Source organism: Nyctereutes procyonoides, unplaced genomic scaffold (assembly GCF_905146905.1).
Source record: "Nyctereutes procyonoides isolate TBG_1078 unplaced genomic scaffold, NYPRO_anot_genome, whole genome shotgun sequence".
Taxonomy (NCBI): domain Eukaryota; kingdom Metazoa; phylum Chordata; class Mammalia; order Carnivora; family Canidae; genus Nyctereutes; species Nyctereutes procyonoides.
The window spans coordinates 15,072,880-15,091,351 of record NW_026575144.1 but is presented as its reverse complement, the minus strand read 5'-3'; the positions used below and the strand labels follow the sequence as shown (position 1 = coordinate 15,091,351).

The 18,472-nt window shown below is 38.2% G+C and overlaps 1 protein-coding gene across 4 annotated transcripts in view; it reads left to right on the top strand.

Annotated features, from left to right (window-relative positions):
- Positions 1–9,125, top strand: part of LYST (lysosomal trafficking regulator) — a 175,718-nt gene extending 166,593 nt beyond the window's left edge. For 3 of the 4 annotated variants that reach the window (XM_055308713.1, XM_055308716.1, XM_055308714.1), the window contains exons 51-53: positions 5,179–5,356; positions 5,963–6,034; positions 7,093–9,125. In XM_055308713.1, coding sequence (XP_055164688.1) covers positions 5,179–5,356; positions 5,963–6,034; positions 7,093–7,231 — 389 coding nt within the window. In that variant the 3' untranslated portion in view covers positions 7,232–9,125. The remainder of the gene's footprint in view (positions 1–5,178; positions 5,357–5,962; positions 6,035–7,092) is intronic. The other variant, XM_055308715.1, reaches the window with a different exon arrangement.
- The last annotated feature ends 9,347 nt before the right edge of the window (positions 9,126–18,472 follow it).

Genomic DNA, 18,472 nt, shown 5'->3' with positions numbered 1-18,472 from the left:
CCATTTTTAAGGATCTTAATATCAAAAGAATCCTTTAAAAAATTCTCTTTCTGGGATCCCTGGGTGGCGCAGCGGTTTGGCGCCTGCCTTTGGCCCAGGGCGCGATCCTGGAGACCCGGGATCGAATCCCACGTCGGGCTCCTGGTGCATGGAGCCTGCTTCTCCCTCTGCCTGTGTCTCTGCCTCTCTCTCTCTCTGTATGACTATCGTAAATAAATAAAAAAAAAAAAAAAATTCTCTTTCTGCCCACTCAGTATAGAGTATCTTCAACGTATCTATATTGGGTGGTCATCTATCCTTTGCTTGCATGTTTTATATTGTTAGTTTTTTTCTGATATCCAACAGTTTTCCAATCCTGTAACACCACCTAGGTCAAGAATGTGATGTGGTTGACAGACACTACTTGAAGTTAGCAAATTTGAAGTCTGACTCTTGATTTGGGGTGATGATCTCAGGGTTGTTGAGATCAAGCCTCACCTGGGGCTCACGCTGGGGGAGCCTGCTTAAGATTCCTTCTCTCCTCACCTCACTCCTGCTCTCTCCCTAAAAGAAAGGAATGGGCTGGCAGCTAAAGAAGTATATAGGGGGAGATCCAGAGGGCCTGTCTGGGTGGAGTCAGAGTGCACTGCCTTTCTGGCACAGGAATGTGCCCAACCAACTTAGGAACCCTCCTAACCCTGTTGCTTAGGGATTTTTCTGAGGTTTTCTTATGTAAGTTGACTAAATCATTGGCCATTGAGCTCAATCTTCAGCCTCCCTCACCTCCCCAGAGGTGGGGAGGGTACTGTAAATTCTAACCTCCTAACCACTGGGCTGATTTTTCTGGTGACAGGCGCCCATCCTGAAGCTATCTAGGACCTAACCACTCAAGGAGTCAATTCATTAGCATTCAAAAGATGGTAAATTACAAGGGTTTAGGAGCTCTCTGCCAGGAACCTGGGACAAAGACCAAATAACTATTTTTTTTATTATACTACAGCCATCTCTTGGAGTTTAATGTTGATTTTACTAAACATTCATTAATTCTTGTATTCCAGAAAAGTAATGTCTTCAGTCATGCTTTAAAGGTATCAGATGTGAAGCATTTGCCAATCTTAGCATCCAGTTATAAAATAATGCCATTGGAAACATTTCTATTTCTTAATCATCTAACTAAGGGGAAAGATTTTAAACAGTTGACTTTGATGATGCAAGTGTGGGCCAATGATTGATGACTTTGCTAATTGTTCTCCCTTGGTTTATACATTAGCAGCTTTTAGTATGTCATATCAAGAGGGAATCTGGGGAAATAATATAATGATTATTTATATAGAGTTCTCTAACTTTCTTGTTTTAGCAACATTTGGAAGTTAGGACTGATCCTTAGGGAGCTGAATTTTGTAAAGTTAATTACTTTCCTGCTGCCAGTAGTGATTGATATCTGTGATATTATATCAGCTAGTCATATGGGAATAAAAAACAAAATTACTTTTGCTGCAATTACTAACTTGCAAGTAGGGTATTCAGGTGTCCCTAGGTAGTGCATAGTTTAATAGAGTAATGGCTAGAACTTCTTTTTTCCAATCTGAACAAAAAGGCCTTCTCCATTTTTTAAAGCCCTCTTAGTACACATATAAGAGAAGTCCGAAAAAGAATTTGGTGTATGGAGAATATGATAAAAATAATGATTTTTTTTTTTTAAAGAGAGGCCAAAGTTATGTTTAGTGACCTAAGCGAGAGTTCATCCTCCTATTCTTATGGTCCAAGAAGGAAAGAAAGTTATCAGATTTAGCCTACCAAACATCTTGACCCATTAGTGAGTACAAACTTTAAAATAAAAATTTAGGAGCCCCTGGGTGGCTCAGTCAGTTAAGCATCTGTCTTCAGCTCAGGTCGTGATCCCAGAGTCCTCAGAGCCCTATGTCTGGCTTCGTGCTCAACAGGGAGCCTGCTTCTCCCTTTCCGTCTACCTGCCACCCCCCCTGCTAGTGCTCACTCATGCTTTCTCTCTCTGTCATATGAATAAATAAAATATTTAAAAATAAATAAATCAAAATTTAAATACATGTATATGTATGTATGTATGTTATATATGTGTGTATGCACGTACATACACATTACATATGTGTATATAAAGTTTCTGTGTCAGGGCTGAAATTACACTAGCAAGCTCTTTCCTCTTGATCATTCTCCAGTCTTTATGGGATGTGGTTTTCATAATGATAAGATGTGAAATTTATTAAACTATGTAAGTATTTTAATATTTTCTATTTTTAAATTTAAATTCAATTAATTAACATATAGCATAGTATTAGTTTCAGAGGTAGAAGTCCCTGATTCATCAGTCTTATATAATTCCTAGTGCTCATCACATCATGTGCCCTCCTTAATGCCTATCACCCAGTCACCCCCTCCCTCCACCCCTCCCTCCAACGATCCTCACTTTGTTTCCTATGATTAAGAGTCTCTTATGCTTTGTCTCCCTCTCTGACTTCATCTTATTTTATTTTTGTCTCTCTTCCCCTATGATCCTCTGTTTTGTTTCTTAAATTCCACGTATGAGTGAGATCATATAATTGTCTTTTTCTGATTGACTTAATTCACTTAGCAGTTCTATCCACATCATTGCAAATGGCAAGATTTTTTTGATGGCTGAGTAGGAATCCATTGTGTATGTGTATATATAATACCACATCTTCTTTATCCATGCATCTGTCAATGGACATCTAGGCTCTTTCCATAGTTTGGCTATTGTGCACATTGCTGCTATGAACATTGAGGTGCAGGTGCCCCTTCTGGTCACTACATCTGTATATTTGGGGTAAATACCTAATAGTGCAATTGCTGGGATGTAGGGTAGCTCTATTTTCAACTTTTTGAGGAACTTCCATACTGTTTTCCAGAGTGGCTGCACCAGTTTGCATTCCCACCAGCAGTGTAAGAGGGTTCCCCCTCTCCACATCCTTGCCAACATGTGTTGTTTCCTGACTTGTTAATTTTAGCCATTCTCACTGGTGTGAGGTGGTATCTCATTGTGGTTTTGATTTGTGTTTCCCTGATCCCAAGTGATTTGAGCAATTTTTCATGTGTCTGTTGGCCATCTGTATGTCTTATTTGGAGAAATATTTGTTTATGTCTTCTGCCCATTTCCTGACTGGATTATTTGTTCTTTGGGTGTTGAGTTTGGTTTCTGTATTTTTAAAAATCATTCTGCCACTAGATCAAAATATATGCCTTTAAACTAGGTTTATAGCCTGGTCATGTGTTGCCAATGGCATTATAAAGTAAATATAATATGAAATTTGGGGTGGGCAGTGACTCCCCAATTTATTTTAATTTCAGTGAAGATGTATAGGGAAGAATAAAGATTTTTTTTTTCGGGAATTCCCAACTTTCTTTTAGTTGATGTGCTAAATTATACATGAAAGCAATCTGGTCTTGAGTGAAGGCCTCAGTTTTGATATTTATAATCTTAGGCAGATGAGTAGTTACTTTATTTTGTGGTAGCCCAAGATGCTGCTGTAATCTGGTTGGATGATTCTTTGCCTATTTAGTTCTATACCATATTTCAGAGAGTCCAGGCCCACATTTAGATTTTTGGTTTTGAAAGACTAAGCCTGCAGTAGCTATTGATTTTAGGTAATCCACTGCATAGGCCTTCTGACTTTACTAGTACACATGTGGTTGCTTTATATATTTTTAAGTCTTTTATCAAATATTAAATTCAAAAGAGTAAAATACTCATGGAAAAGATGAGTCTATTATCTACGATTGTAATTCTGTAGTTTATTGAACTCCTACATCTTGATGTTTTCTTTAGGTAATCTCCCCTAATCAGTAAGAAGTCTTAAGTAAAACACTGGGCATTTGTTAACCTTCTTTTCTCTACATATGTGATAAATATGTTCAAAGTGATAGTTGTTATTTAAACCATTTTAAAGTATATGACTCAGTGGCATCACCACACCTACAATGTGGTATAACCATCACCACTATTTCAAAAACTTTCTCATCACCCCAAACAGAAATATTCCTCCTTGCCTCACAGCTTCTGGTAGCCACTATTCTACTTTCAATCTCTGTGAATTTGCCTATTCTAGATATTTTATCTAAGTGGAAGCATACACTATGTATCCTTTTATGTCTTTTTTATGTCTGTTTATTTCACTTAGCATCATGTTAAGGCTACCATGTTGTAGCATGTAGCAGAACTTCATCACTTTCCGTGGCTGAGTAGTATCCCATTGTATACATCTACCTTTTATCTGTTGACGGACATTTGGTTGTTTGCACTTCTAGGCTATTGTGGATAATGCTGCAACACAGAAGGCATTTGGGTTTGTGATATTTGAAGGTCTTCAGCATATCTTGACATAAGTATTTGCACAATTTGTTTCTTTGCTATAAAATATGAAATCTGTACAGTCTTTTCATTGCCTTAATAAAGGAGAGAGTTAAATTCTACATTTTTTGTTAGTTCTAATGGAGAGATAAAATTAGGTGGAGTAACATGATGGCACCTAACCTTTACCATGCCTCTTAACTGGTCTTTATCAGCTTGAGAATATTTCTTCAAAGAAGGCTAGACACATCATCATGAGGCCCCAACTATAGAAGATGGCAAGCTCCACTCCCTCCTGGAAAACTCCAGAAAGTTTAGTTACCCAAGGTCTTTGAAAAGAAAAAGTTAGTCTAATAAGTCGCTGACTTACAAGATTCAATCTTAGACATTCTGAGGAATTCGATTTCTTTCTTTTTTTTTTTTCTTTAAGAAGTTGCTTTTAACTCAGCTAAGTTTTATTGTAACTTTTTTTCCTTCAAAAGTCATGGAAGTCACTTCTTACAGATAGTTTCACAGAATATTTTCTTCTGTTTTTGGAGATCGTTTAACTTTCTAGATACTTTCAACTCAATCTTGATAGTCCCATTTGCTAAAATATGATTACACAAAGATACATAATTAATTTACCTAGTTGCTTTTTATTTCTAAATTAATCTTTTTATTTTTCTATTGGTCATTGTCTCTAGATAAATATCCAGAGCTCTTTGTGACTTATAATGTAATAATTTTACTTATACAGCTTCAGTCATGAGCTGCCTATAAATTTTACCACTAAAACAAATGAGTTTGGTGCACAGGGATGCCCCTCTGGGACCCAGGGTGGTGAGCTCTGATATACCCACACTCTGCTGACCTAGGGGGTGATTTTGGTGCTTTAGCTGGTGGAGGCAGCGACCTCAGACTCTGGACAGTGAACGGGGACCTCGTTGGACATGTCCACTGCAGGGAGATCATTTGTTCCGTTGCCTTCTCTAACCAGCCTGAGGGAGTATCTATCAATGTGATTGCTGGGGGATTAGAGAATGGAATTGTCAGGTAAGAGGAGTTTTGATTCTTTTTGTTTGCTCTGTTCATAAGGACACAGCAGTTGCACAAATTAGCTTTTAAAATATAGGCATGTTAATATTTAATATTTAGAGATTTAAAATTACCTGCAGATATAGGTTCTTCACTGATTCCTGTTTTATTTTTAAATAATAAACTTGGCTTTAATGTAGTTTTGAAATTGTGTATTGTCGGGATGCCTGGGTGGCTCAGTGGTTGGGCGTCTGCCTTTGGCTGAGGGCATGATCCTGGAGTCCTGGGATCGAGTCCCACATCAGGCTCCCTGCATGGAGCCTGCTTCTCCCTCTGCCTGTGTCTGTGCCTCTCTCTCTCTCTGTCTCTCATGAATAAATAAATAAAATCTTAAAAAAAAATTATATATTGTCTATTAATTTTATAAAAGATGAACAATATGAAAATTTACCAAGTTTTCTTACTCCCAAATCTACCCGCTGCAAACTTCCCAGAAGTAACTACTGTTAATTGTTTATTATGTTTCCTTCCAGATGATTTTTAACGAATAAACATATATAGCGGTTTTTTTAGCGAAGGAAATTTCAGTTTGTGTAATTAGATGATGACTTTTTCCCTGTCTAGGTTATGGAGTACATGGGACCTAAAGCCTGTGCGGGAAATCACATTTCCTAAATCAAATAAGCCAATTGTAAGGTAAATACCCCTGGATTCTTTATAATATACTCTGTGACTCTATTTTTGTTAGAGAGATATTAAAGTACACAGACTGTGAACAATGTGATGAGAGTCCTAAACACCTGACCATTTATCAAATACCAGGTTGACCAGGACCTTTTGCAAGAAGAAACACAGTCCATGTCTTTGTAGAGCTTAATATCAGAGTCAGAAGCTCCAAGTCTAATAGAAAGGCATCCTGAGAAAGGGCCCAAAGAAGCTTTTAAATTGTAGAAACTATATTTTCTTTTCTTCCTTTTTAAAAATACAATAATGGTGATTGATAGCTACAGGAGGGTGCTTTAAACAAACAAATTTGACTTTAAAAATCAATTGGAAGTGGAAGTAAGTGATTCAAATTATATTTTATTAAATTGTTTTCAATGCACTGAAATAAATTTTAATGAACTTAAATTAATTATTAATGTTACATTTTTACCTTATCCTATTTCAGGGAAATAAAATATCTCCCTCTAATCATCATTTATTTCTATATAGAGAAAATGTAGCACTGTTATATTATCTAACTTTCCTATACTCAAGTATTTGTTGTTTAAGTAATAGAGTATACACAAGGCAGTAAGAGAAAATATGCAAAGAAGGAACAGAATGTGCGGATCTCTTTGATCTTGATTTTATTCTGCATTACCCAGTTAGAATGAGCTTCACAGAGTTGCCAGCAGAGCAACTAAACTATATTAGAATTAATACTGGAGGGATGCTTGGGTGGCTCAGTGGTTGAGTGTCTGCCTTTGGCTCAGAGCGTGATCCTTCCATCCTGGGATCAAGTCCCACACTGAGCCTGCTTCTCCCTCTGCCTATGTCTCTGCCTCTCTCTGTGTGTCTCTCATGAATAAATAAATAAAATCTTAAAAAAAAGAATTACATTGGAAACCAGTGGGTTGTAAGCAGTCATTTTGTTGGTCTCTCTACTCCGATAAAGAGATCTTAGCTTCCTTAATATTAATTTCTGTATGATCACCAATATGCTAATGCAATTTTAAGAGATAATGTACGCATGGAATTTCTTTTGACAGCCTTACATTTTCCTGTGATGGCCACCATCTGTACACAGCAAATAGTGATGGGACCGTGATTGCCTGGTGCCGGAAGGATCAGCAGCGCTTGAAACAGCCAATGTTCTATTCCTTCCTTAGCAGCTATGCAGCTGGATGAATGAGAGAGGACATCACTTCTCCAAAGCACTTTAGCTCCAAACTAGATTTGTTGACCTCACCCAGTTTTAGAAGGTTGAACTTGAAGAAATGGATGACCAAAATATCATCCAAAAAACGATCAGCTCTCTTCATCTGCACAACATTCTGCAGCCTCACAAGGTCCTGAGAGAACAATTTTGTTCTAATTTATTGATAATCTAGAGGGCTGTGTATGTTCTAACCAACAAGGTATAAGTTTTACATGATAAATTAAAATCGTATTCTCAAAGTTTTTACACACAAGGGTATTCTAAAGAAAGGATTAAAGTGTCTCCTTTTTCTATTATTCCAAAAAGACCCAGTAGAATTTAAATTGGGTAGCTAATTGTTTATATAAAATACTCTAAAAATTATATTTAAAAAGTTTTATGCCAAGATAATCTACCCTCCCCACACACACACAAAAGAAAAAGTAAAGAATAAAAAGTTAGAACTTGCAAAGTGCTTTCTTTGAGAAGTAGATTATTTAGTAGGTGCCTCTGCACCAAACATTTTATGGAATATATGAATACTAAAATTACTAATGAATCTCAACATTAGGCATTTTTTTTCCAGTTGCCTTCTTAGCTCAAAGAGGAACCAGAATTTTTTGATAGCCACAAACACACATTTGATTTCAGACACATTCTGTTTCTTCGTAAAAATCCTGCTTAAAATCTATAACACTAGATATTGAATATCCTTACTTAGTTGAATCACTAAGATTTAAACACAATGACCATTATTTTACTATCTGCCATTTACAGGGCAATGAATACTTAGCAGTTTGCAATAGAAAGCCTCCACTATGCAGAAAGATGGTGCAGATATTACGAATACATTCTAGATAAGGCATTTAATCTTATGTGCAGAGAGAGTTTTCTCCCACAAGAGAATTACAGCTTACTTTGTTTCCAACAGGATGCAGAATAATTCTTATAGGAAACAGTGTCTGCTCTGTTTCTACTAATCTATGCTGCCTGAGAATTCTAGGAACAACAGAAAATCTAAGTATATGCCACAGAAAACTTGCACACCAAAAAGACAAAATTCCTAAAAATCTCGGCATAGTCTATCTCTACCATGATATTACAGCTCTATTTTTACTTGGGGTGCTGCTTCATTGGCTTTGAAAACACTGTAAAATAAGCTCAGTAATGTGTTACCATGGGATAAAAATATGTATTCCTGCCTAAGAATAACTTGCGTGTTTGTTATGGAAATTCAATTCATATGGTGTTTACAGAACTCCTTTTGTAACTTCCAGACTTTCTAAAACATTCTGCTTAAAAACTGTATAAAATTCAATTCCGATGTCTCTGCTGTCGAGATATGTACAAGAGAAGAGTGGCCACATGTGCTTGTAGCCTGCCGGGGCATGCATCCATAAGAACACCTCACAGGCTGCTTTTTAGATCATGGTTTGCACAGACCAGGTCCAAACTCTGAGGTCCAGATAGGTGCAGAGATGAGATTATTCCTATTCACGTTGAAGTGATTTGCTTTGTTTAAAAAAAAAAAAATTGCAGCTACTGTCTGGCTTTTTTTTCTACTAAGAACTTTGAATTAGTCCCCTGTTAGAATAGGGTTGCCACTCAGTCCTCTTTGTTTTTTTAAGGCTGAATTCCATCACTTATTTAAAGAAAAAAATATGCAAAATAACTGGTCTTGTTAAGAGTGCAATATTATATTTTTATGTAAAAATAAAAATTAATTTGGGGGGATTATTTATTCAGCATGAAACTTAATATGTATATGTTTGAAACACTTCATAATGTGCATGTCGTAGTAAACATTTCTGTAAAATATCACAAGCTCTGTTATCTTTGTATACACTGCCACTTCATATTGGGAATAAATTTCATAAAAATAGATTTAAAGACCTATTCTTTATACAATTTAAATATTATGACCAGAGCTCAGATTGGTGGCTTTTTTGCTTTGTAACCTATACAGGTTCTCTCTTTAGCTCCCCTATACATTGATGTCACTAAGAAAAGATAACTTTCATTTTTTAATTATATATTTTTTAAAGATTTTATGTATTTATTTAAAAGAGAGAGAGAGCACAAGTCGGGGAGGGGCAGAGGGATAAACTGTCTCCTCGCTGAGCAGGGAGCCCAATGCAGGGCTTGATCCCAGGACCCCAGGATCATGACCTGATCTGAAGGCAGACAATTAACTGACTGAACCACCCAGGTGCCCTTTTATGAGGTGTAATTTTTTATGAAAAATTTTACTTCAATCCTTTATTTTAATACCCTTTATTTCAATCTGTTATTTAATACCTTAGAGTTTAGTGCCAAAGTCAAACCACACTTTTTTTTGTCTTTTGAACAAAATATGTTATTTGATTTTTTTCAACATACTCCCAAAAGCCAAAATGGTGAAATTACTATTATTATTTTTTAAAATAATAAATTTATTTTTTTTGGTGTTCAATTTACCAACATACAGAATAACACCCAGTGCTCATCCCGTCAAGTGATAAACCACACTTTTTTTTTCAAAATTTTTATTTACTTATGATAGTCACACAGAGAGGGAGAGAGAGAGAGAGAGGCAGAGACACAGGCAGAGGGAGAAGCAGGCTCCATGCACCAGGAGCCTGACGTGGGATTTGATCCCGGGTCTCCAGGATTGTGCCCTGGGCCAAAGGCAGGCGCTAAACCGCTGCACCACCCAGGGATCCCCTAAACCACACTTTTTAAAGAAAAAACATCTGCCCTTCCCACCCCCAACAGCAGATCCATAATAAGCCCCCACTGTGTACTGACACTGTACAAGGTGCTGAGGGTACAGTTGTTTCCCGCACTCCTGGAGGTTACAGACTGGAAAGAGGAACATGCTATCAGTAGCATACAATGTGTACAGTTATAAAATACAGTTAAGTGCTGTTAAGGTAGAGGGTCCTCTGAGAGAATATAACAGGAAGAATTCAATTCAGATCAAGAAGATCTGGGAAAACCTCTTGAGAAAGTGAAATTTTTGTTCAAACCAAATGGATGAATAGAAATTTGACAGCTAAAGATGGGAGCAGACATGTTCCAGACAATACATTTACAAGTGCCCAAGGCAGGAATATCAATGAATAAAGGCCCAAAGAAGGAACGAGCATCCTCTACACTCCTCAGCTTCTCTGGCAGGGATTGCAAAGTGGTTGTGAACCTCAACAAATAGCAGCTCAAGAACCCAGAATTATTCCTTTATTCTGTCTTGCATCTGAGGTATTTTAAGGGTTCTTGAGAGTAGAGCACAGCTGTTTCTAGGTGTCTGCCCCCAAAAAAACTCAAGAGTAGCATCCAGCAGTGGAACCCTGCCAACCTAAATGTCCCCTCTTACCTGAAAATCTCAAATCACCTTTTTCAACTACACTCATTGAATGCCAGTTATACACAAGCCCAAGGCTAGGTGATGGGGGAAGGTAAGAGAAGAGTAGGGAAATTCTAGCCTTTCAGAGCTCATACTGATGATCTGCTTCTCAGGGTTTTGGATGACTTAATGTTTCGGATCAAAGAAAGAACTACAGGGCATTCCTGTTCAGGGTGGTGAGGTAGGAGGATCCTGAACTCCCCTCCTCCCACAGTTACACTGAAGGAAAATGCCCTGTGGAAGAAATCCAAAAACTAGCTGAGCAACTCATACATCTTGGTGGGGGGGGAAATAACATGTCAAAAAGGGTAGGAGAGGGGATCCCTGGGTGGCGCAGCGGTTTGGCGCCTGCCTTTGGCCCAGGGCGCGATCCTGGAGACCCGGGATCGAGGCCCGTGTCGGGCTCCCGGTGCATGGAGCCTGCTTCTCCTTCTGCCTGTGTCTCTGCCTCTCTCTCTCTCTGTGTGTGTGACTATCATAAATAAATAAAAATTTAAAAAAAAAAACCTTCAAAAAGGGTAGGAGAGGCTGAGACACAATGTCACCATAAACCACACTCTTAATGTGACAACCCACAAATAGAGAATTCACAACCTTGAGCTTCTCCTTGAGAAGTAAAGGATTTGAATGCCACACCTGGTGCCTAACTTTTAAGATGTGCATCTGAGAGAAGAGACCCCAAAATACCTAGCTTTGAACGACAATGGGGCTTATATCCACAAGAACACAAGGTTACAGCAAACTGAGAAACAGATCTTGTGGACTCATCATGGCTAAACTGCTGGGGCATGGTATAGAGGCAACTGACTGAAATCCAACCAGTCTTTCTGTGAAAGAGGCCTGTTGTTTATCTTAAACAATTTCAGCCTGAAGGGCAGGCGTTTAATACAACACACATCGAGAGGCCACTGAAATACTTCTCAAAGACTGTGGAGGCTGGTAAGTACCATCTTGGTACTCTCCCTCTGCCTCGCTCCAAGTATGTCTCAGAAAGGAGGTTGTGCACATGTCTGGGGCCCCAGTTTTTACAGTGCCACCAAGGGGACACTCCCTGATCACCAGGCTCTGGTGGCTTCTGTTCATGGCTCTCACAGGACTGTAACAAATAGAGAACTAGTTCTTAAACAGCTACCCACTCAGGGTATAGCACAGAGGCAGCAGGTATAAACTCCAGTCTCTCCCTGAGAAGGGTCTATTAGCTTATCTTCATAGCTGTTGGAGGGAGGTAGTTGGGGAGGCATGGGGGGTTTCTAATTAAACACATCTAGGGGTCAGCTGCAATCCTCTCTAGAGACCAGGGAGAGCAGCAGGCACCATCTTCATGCTGTCCCTCTGCCCTTCCCCAGGGTGCCATTTCCAAGAAAGAAGCTTAGGTACATATCTGGCATGCTGGTTTTTGTGGCTGCTTCCCAAAGGACATATTATTTAACAGGCTGGCCCTGGGTGCCAATGGGTGTTCATGGGTTCAATGAGACATTAACAAACACACACTTCTTAACTCACTAACACATCAGAGCTCAGGGCAGAAGGAGCAAACAGAAATCTTCCAGATCATCTTCTGGTCTCCCCATTAAAGGAGTATATTTGTGTAGGTTAAAGTTACTGCCCAAGGTATAGCTTCCAATGAGCTTGAATCTAGGAGCTGACTGAGATAGTCTCTTAGGAACACTGACTGGTCTTGGCACACCCTAAACTATTGGAGGCCACTAAGAACCAGTAAGTCACTTGGATAATCACAAAGGTTCAAGAGACAACTAAGAGCTAAGGCAGGGTTGAATAATAAGGTTCATCTACAGGAAGCCATTCCTTCAAGACAGAGTGGTGGCTGTTTTATTTAATGCATAGAAACCAACATAGAAAGTCAAGAAAAATGAAGAGGCAGAGGAATATGTTCCAAATGAAAGAATAAGATAAAAAAAAAGAAAGAATAAGATAAAATCTCAGAAAAATACCTTAAGGAAATGAGTGGTTTACCTGACAAAGAATATAAAATCATGGTCATAAAGCTGCTCACCAAGGTCGGGAGAACAAGGCATGAATAAAGTGAGAATTTTAACAAAGAGAAGGAAAATATAAGGAAGTACCAAATAGAAATCACAGTGCTGGAGAATGCAATAACTGAACTGAAAAATACAATAAAGGGGTTCAACAGCAGATACTAGATGAAGAACAAGAAAGGATCAGTGAATTCGAAGATAGGACAGTGGAACTCACACAATGAGAGCGGGGAAAAAAAAAAGATAAGTTCGGTGGCATATAGGACAACATCAAAAAGACCAATGTTCATATTATAGAGAAGAGAGAGAGAGGGGAGGCAGAAGACTTATTTGAAGAAATAATGGCTGAAACTTCCCTGACCTGGGGAAGGAACAGACACCAGATCTGGAAAGCCCATAGGAGAGTTCCAAAAAAAGAATCCAAAGGGATCCACACCAAGATACACTATAAGTAAAGTGCCAAAAATTAAAGAGCTACATGGTCAATATTTAGAAAAGTGAGTAGGGAGGAAAGAAACTCAATTACCTAACAGTGGGAGATTGAAACTATTGTGGATTTCTCGGATTATTCACGTTACCTTTACTTCACTGATTACCCTCAGCTATTCCCTACTTGTCACAAATTGGGGGCAGCATATACCCATTTCTTCCCAATCTGTCCTATTTCTTAGACGACCCTATTATTTTTAAATATGCTCCCCTTTTCAGGATAACACTCCATATACTATAATGCCAAAGCACCTCAAAATTTTACTGGCTTAAAATCTTTAAGAAAAACAACTGAAAAGCATTAGTAGTTAGGTCGATCAGAGTAGATAGCCATTTGAAATAACAAGTCAAAACTGAGGTCAAAGGCAAGTAAAAGAGGTTTTAGGTTCAGCACACACTGGTATTTTGGAGTATCACACTGAGTATCACATTACACATTTTATGTTCACATTCCCCCAGATATGTTCAATTTAAACTTCACAGTTTAAAAAGCAACTATATTTGCCAAAACAAAATGTATACACTTGAATGTCCAATGAGTTGGGAAAGAGATGCCACTAATTTTATTGTGTGTTATATGACCTGAACAGAAAAATATATCCTGCCATTTTGGGGACACTGGGTTGCAACTCAGCTATTTGAGAGAAATTAAACAATGCAATGTGTCCTTAGAGGTCAAAACGACTAGATGGTTATCTGAGGCCAGGCTATAATATTCTCACTCTAGTGCTGAGCTTGTTTCTCCTCTCATGAACAAAGCTAATGAGAGATGAGTATAGAAAAGATTTTGTGACAAAGTTTGGCTCATTTCCAAAGTGATTTAAACTTGTCTTACCACGACTTCTGAGGGCTGATAGCAATAAGCCATTCTCAGGGTGCCTAGGTGGTTCCGTTGGTTAAGCACCCAACAAATAAGTTTGGCTCAGGTGATGATCTCATAGGTCATGAGATCAAGCCCTGTGTTGGGCTCTGCACTCAGCAAGGAGTCTGCTTGAGAGTCTCTCCCTCTGGTCCTCCCCTATTTGTGCTGTCTCTCAAATAAATAAATAAATCTTAAAAAAAAAAAAAGCCATTCTTTCATTCCCAGATTTTAATTTTGTTGAAAGAGCTTTAAAAATCCTTGGAGGGATGCCTGGGTGGCTCAGCAGTTAAGCATCTACCTTAGGCTCAGGGCATGATCCTGGAGTCCCAGGATCAAGTCCCACATTGAGCTCCCTGCATGGAGCCTGCTTCTCCCTCTGCCTGTGTCTCTGCCTCTCTCTCTCTGTCTCTCATGAATAAATAAATAAAATCCTTTAAAAAATAAATAAATAAAAATAAAAATCCTTGGAATCCAGGTTCAAACATCAAGAATAAAAGCTATCTTTTCTGAGCTTTTAAGAAAAATCAAGCTATAATTTTCATACTTGTTGATATGACCTAAACACCAAAAGCTAATTAAGTAATTTCATTATGTGTTTTCTAGATAATATTTTATATAATAGTATTTTATTATAAATAAAAGTAAAACCTACTCATGTGTGCTCCTAGTCCTTTCTACCATGTGCGTATTTATATACAAACATGTTCCTTGGCCCTCAGAGCAGGAATCATTTGCAAAGCCAGCCTCATAGATACATGTGCTTGATATTGGTGCTCACTACATGAGCCACTCCCCATTGCTTTACTTCCTGCCGTGTTTTCCTGCATTTTGGATTTCTTTCAGTTATTACAATTGATTATTTGGCAGATACCCAATGTTGGGAGATCTTTCTCCTATAAACAACCAAAAGTCATTCAAAGCTGAATCTGATAAATAAAATATTTGATAACTGTTTTAGTCGAAAACAAAGTACAATTACAAGGTGATAGAAAAAATTGTGATTCTGCAGATAATTCCATAAGAAGAAAATGTTCTGAGCAATTTACAGTATTATTGAAATGGGGTAGAATAGGTGGATACTGGAAAAGAAGGAAGAATTGATGAATGCATGGATGGAGGGAGGGAGGGAGGGAGGGATCGGGAGATGGGGGGGATAATGTGGACACCAAGGGGATGGGTTAGTAGACAGCTGGACAGACAGTATGCCATTTGTTTGTTTCTTTGCTTGTCTTTAAGAAAACTTCCCAACTCAAGTCCTGGGTTGCCTTTCCTTATCTTTGGATAATGTCTGCCACAGAATAGGAAGCCCACACATGGTTTATCTTCACTTTCACACTTTCCTCAAATTTCTTCTTTGCTAAGAAGCTCCTTGTCTTGGAGTAAACTTATTTGACTTCCCCCAAAGAGTCCCTTACCTCCTTTCTTGTCCATGGTCTTAATAGATCACAGTTATTCTATGTTTATTTCAGGATAATTCTTATCCTATTTTAAAGATTAAAATAGGATAAGAATGACAGAGTTGTATATACATAGACATTTGGGGATTACAATAGGTTCTTATAGATCTACCAAAAAAAAAAAAAAAAAAAAAAAAGCTCATGAAGACCCCTATTTAAGACCAAAAATTTGACTATTACTTAGGGATGAATTGTGCCTGAAGCAAGCAGTCTTTCAATCCAGTAATCCTTATATTTTCTCCATATGAGACAATACATTGCCATTTTTAATTATCAACCCATCAGTTGATCCTTACAAACTTTTTTTCAGGAATAATGTTCCAAAGCTAAGGCTTTTATAGTCTTCCTCCTCAATTGCCTTTGCCTACACCAAATTGTCTGCCAAACCCCTAAAAATATTTAAAATCAAGCAAATTAATAAATACATGTTTTTTCTTGATGTCCCATTGAACATGGGATCTCATTTAACATCGTTTGAGCCTCTAAAATATACCAGACACAAAGATCTATAAGATCTGCTCTCAAAGAACACATAGAATGGTGGAAAGGTATTTAGAAAGGAAGGAAGGAAAGGAAAGAAGGATTGTGATATAATTAAGTAAATTTTATAACAGTCACTTTTGCTTATCAGAATGACAAAAATAGGGAGTGGGGGGAGCAGTCAGGTCAGGCTCCCCAAAGATAGTAATGATTTAGCCAAATCTTGAAGAAAAGAGAAACTTACTAGATTTGCCCCAGGGTAGAAGGCAGCTAGTGCTGTTGGAGAGCAGGAAATGGAGGCAGTCACACAAGGATAGGGATGGGGAAATGAATTCAAACAACAGGCTAAGAATCTTCTGCTTCCATGCACTTTGGAAAAATGGGATCAGATTCACCCTGTCCTTGTAAACAACAGGAAACTGGAAATAATACAAGAAACACTAGTTTTCAGGGAGTGGAAAATAGCACAGGACTGTGATCTCAGGGAAAGAGGCTGCAAAGTAAGTGGATCCTGACACTGCCTCCTGAGTATCCTGCCTGAGGGCACTTACCAGCCGAGGATCCTAAGAAGGGCCCAGAAAGAAGTCTTGCCAAGATGAGGACACAGAAATCAGTATTTGAGGAGGCAGAGAAACTGGAGTTTGTGGCACAGAGTGCCCAAAGAATGTTGCTGCCCAGACAAAGAGAACCAGGTTCCCATTTGTGAACCCCTGGAGACAGACTCTGGCTGAGTCATAAGTCACATGTGAAGAGGATAAAAGCTCTGAGCAAAGACTGTCCAGGAAGCAACAAAGCTGAACACTTTCCAGAGCTCACAGAGGGTTGGGATACATTTGAGTTCTAACTGGTCAGAAGGGAAGAGTTCACTGAATATAAATCCATACAAATAAGACCTCAGAAGAGTCCTAGAATAAAGGTTCAAAATCTTTAAAATAACTATGTAAAGAATCAAACTCATCCATAAGTAACCTAGCTGGCTACCAGAAAAAGAAAAAAAAAAAAGCCTACTTTTTAAAGATAACAAAATCTAGGCATGCAACACCATACATGTACAATGTCTAACATCCAATTTAAAAACTACTAAATATGCCAAGAAATAGGAAAATGTGACCCAAAATAGGAGAAAGCTCATCTGATAGGAATATATCAAAAAAGAAAGGAAATGATGCAATTTCCATAAAGCTTGCTTATTTGCTTATTTATTTATTTTTATTTATTTAAGGTAGGCCCCATGCCCAGCATGGAACCCCATGCAGGGCTTGAACTCACAACTCTGAGATCAAGAATCAATACCTAACCAACTGAGCTACCCAGGTACCCCTCCCATAAAAACATATTAAATAGCTATCAAAAATATGTTCAAAACGCTCAAGGATTTAAAGAAAAAGGAATCAAATGAGGAAAATGTAAGATTAAAAACTACATGGAACTTCTAGAGACAGACAATATCTGACATGAAATTTGTTTTAGGGACACCTGGGCTCAACACGTTGAGCATCTTGCCTTTGGCTCAGGGCATGATCCTGGGGTACCAGGATCGAGTCCCACATTCAGGCTCTCCACAGGGAGCCTGTTTCCCCTTCTGCCTATGTCTCTTCCTCTCTCTCTGTGTCTGTCATGAATAAATAAATAAAATATTTTTTTAAAAAAAGAAATTTGTTTTAGATTTTACCATTTTATGTTTTCCGGTTTTATTGAGCTGTAATTGACATATACTAATTACTGCATCAGTTTAGGGTGTACAGCATAATCATTTGATGTATTGTGAAGTGATTAGCACAGTATGTTTCATTAGCACCCACCATCTCACATATATACAATAAAAAGAAAAGACAAAAAAAGAAAATTATTTTTCCTTGATGAGAACTCTTAGGATTTAGTCTAACAACTTTCCTCTATCACACAGCAGTGTTGTATAGTCACCATATATTACATCTCTAGTACTATCTTAAAATTGCAGGTTTATACCTTTTGATCCCCCCTCTTCCAACTTCACTTCACCCCTGCCCCCTGCCTCTATAGCCACAAATATCATCTCTTTGTGTCTAAGTTTGTAGGGTTCTTTTAGATTCCCCATATAAATGAGATCATACACAGTTTTCTTTATGTCTGAATTATGAAACAAAAATTTGGCTCAGCACTTCAGGAGAAAGGACCAGTGAACTTGATGACATAGCAGCAGAAACTGTCCAAACTAAAATAGAGAATAAAGGTTTTTTTTAAATAAACAGAGCTTCAGTAACTTGTGGCACAGTACCAAATGGTCTATCAGTACTGTGATTGGAGTCCTAGAAGGAGACAAGGAAGAAGGGGGCCAGAAAAAAATATTTAAATAAACAGTGGGTGGAAATTTCCCAAATTTGTTAAAAATTATAAATGTACATGAGAGTGCCTGTGTGGTTCAATCAGCTGGGCATCTGCCTTCGGATCAGGTCACAATCTCAGGGTCCTGGGATCTAGCCCCATTTCGCCCTCCCTGCTCAGTAGGAGCCGGCTTCTCCCTCTCCCTCTGCCTGCTGCTCCCTCTCTGTCAAATAAATTAATTAAATCTTTTTTAAAAATTA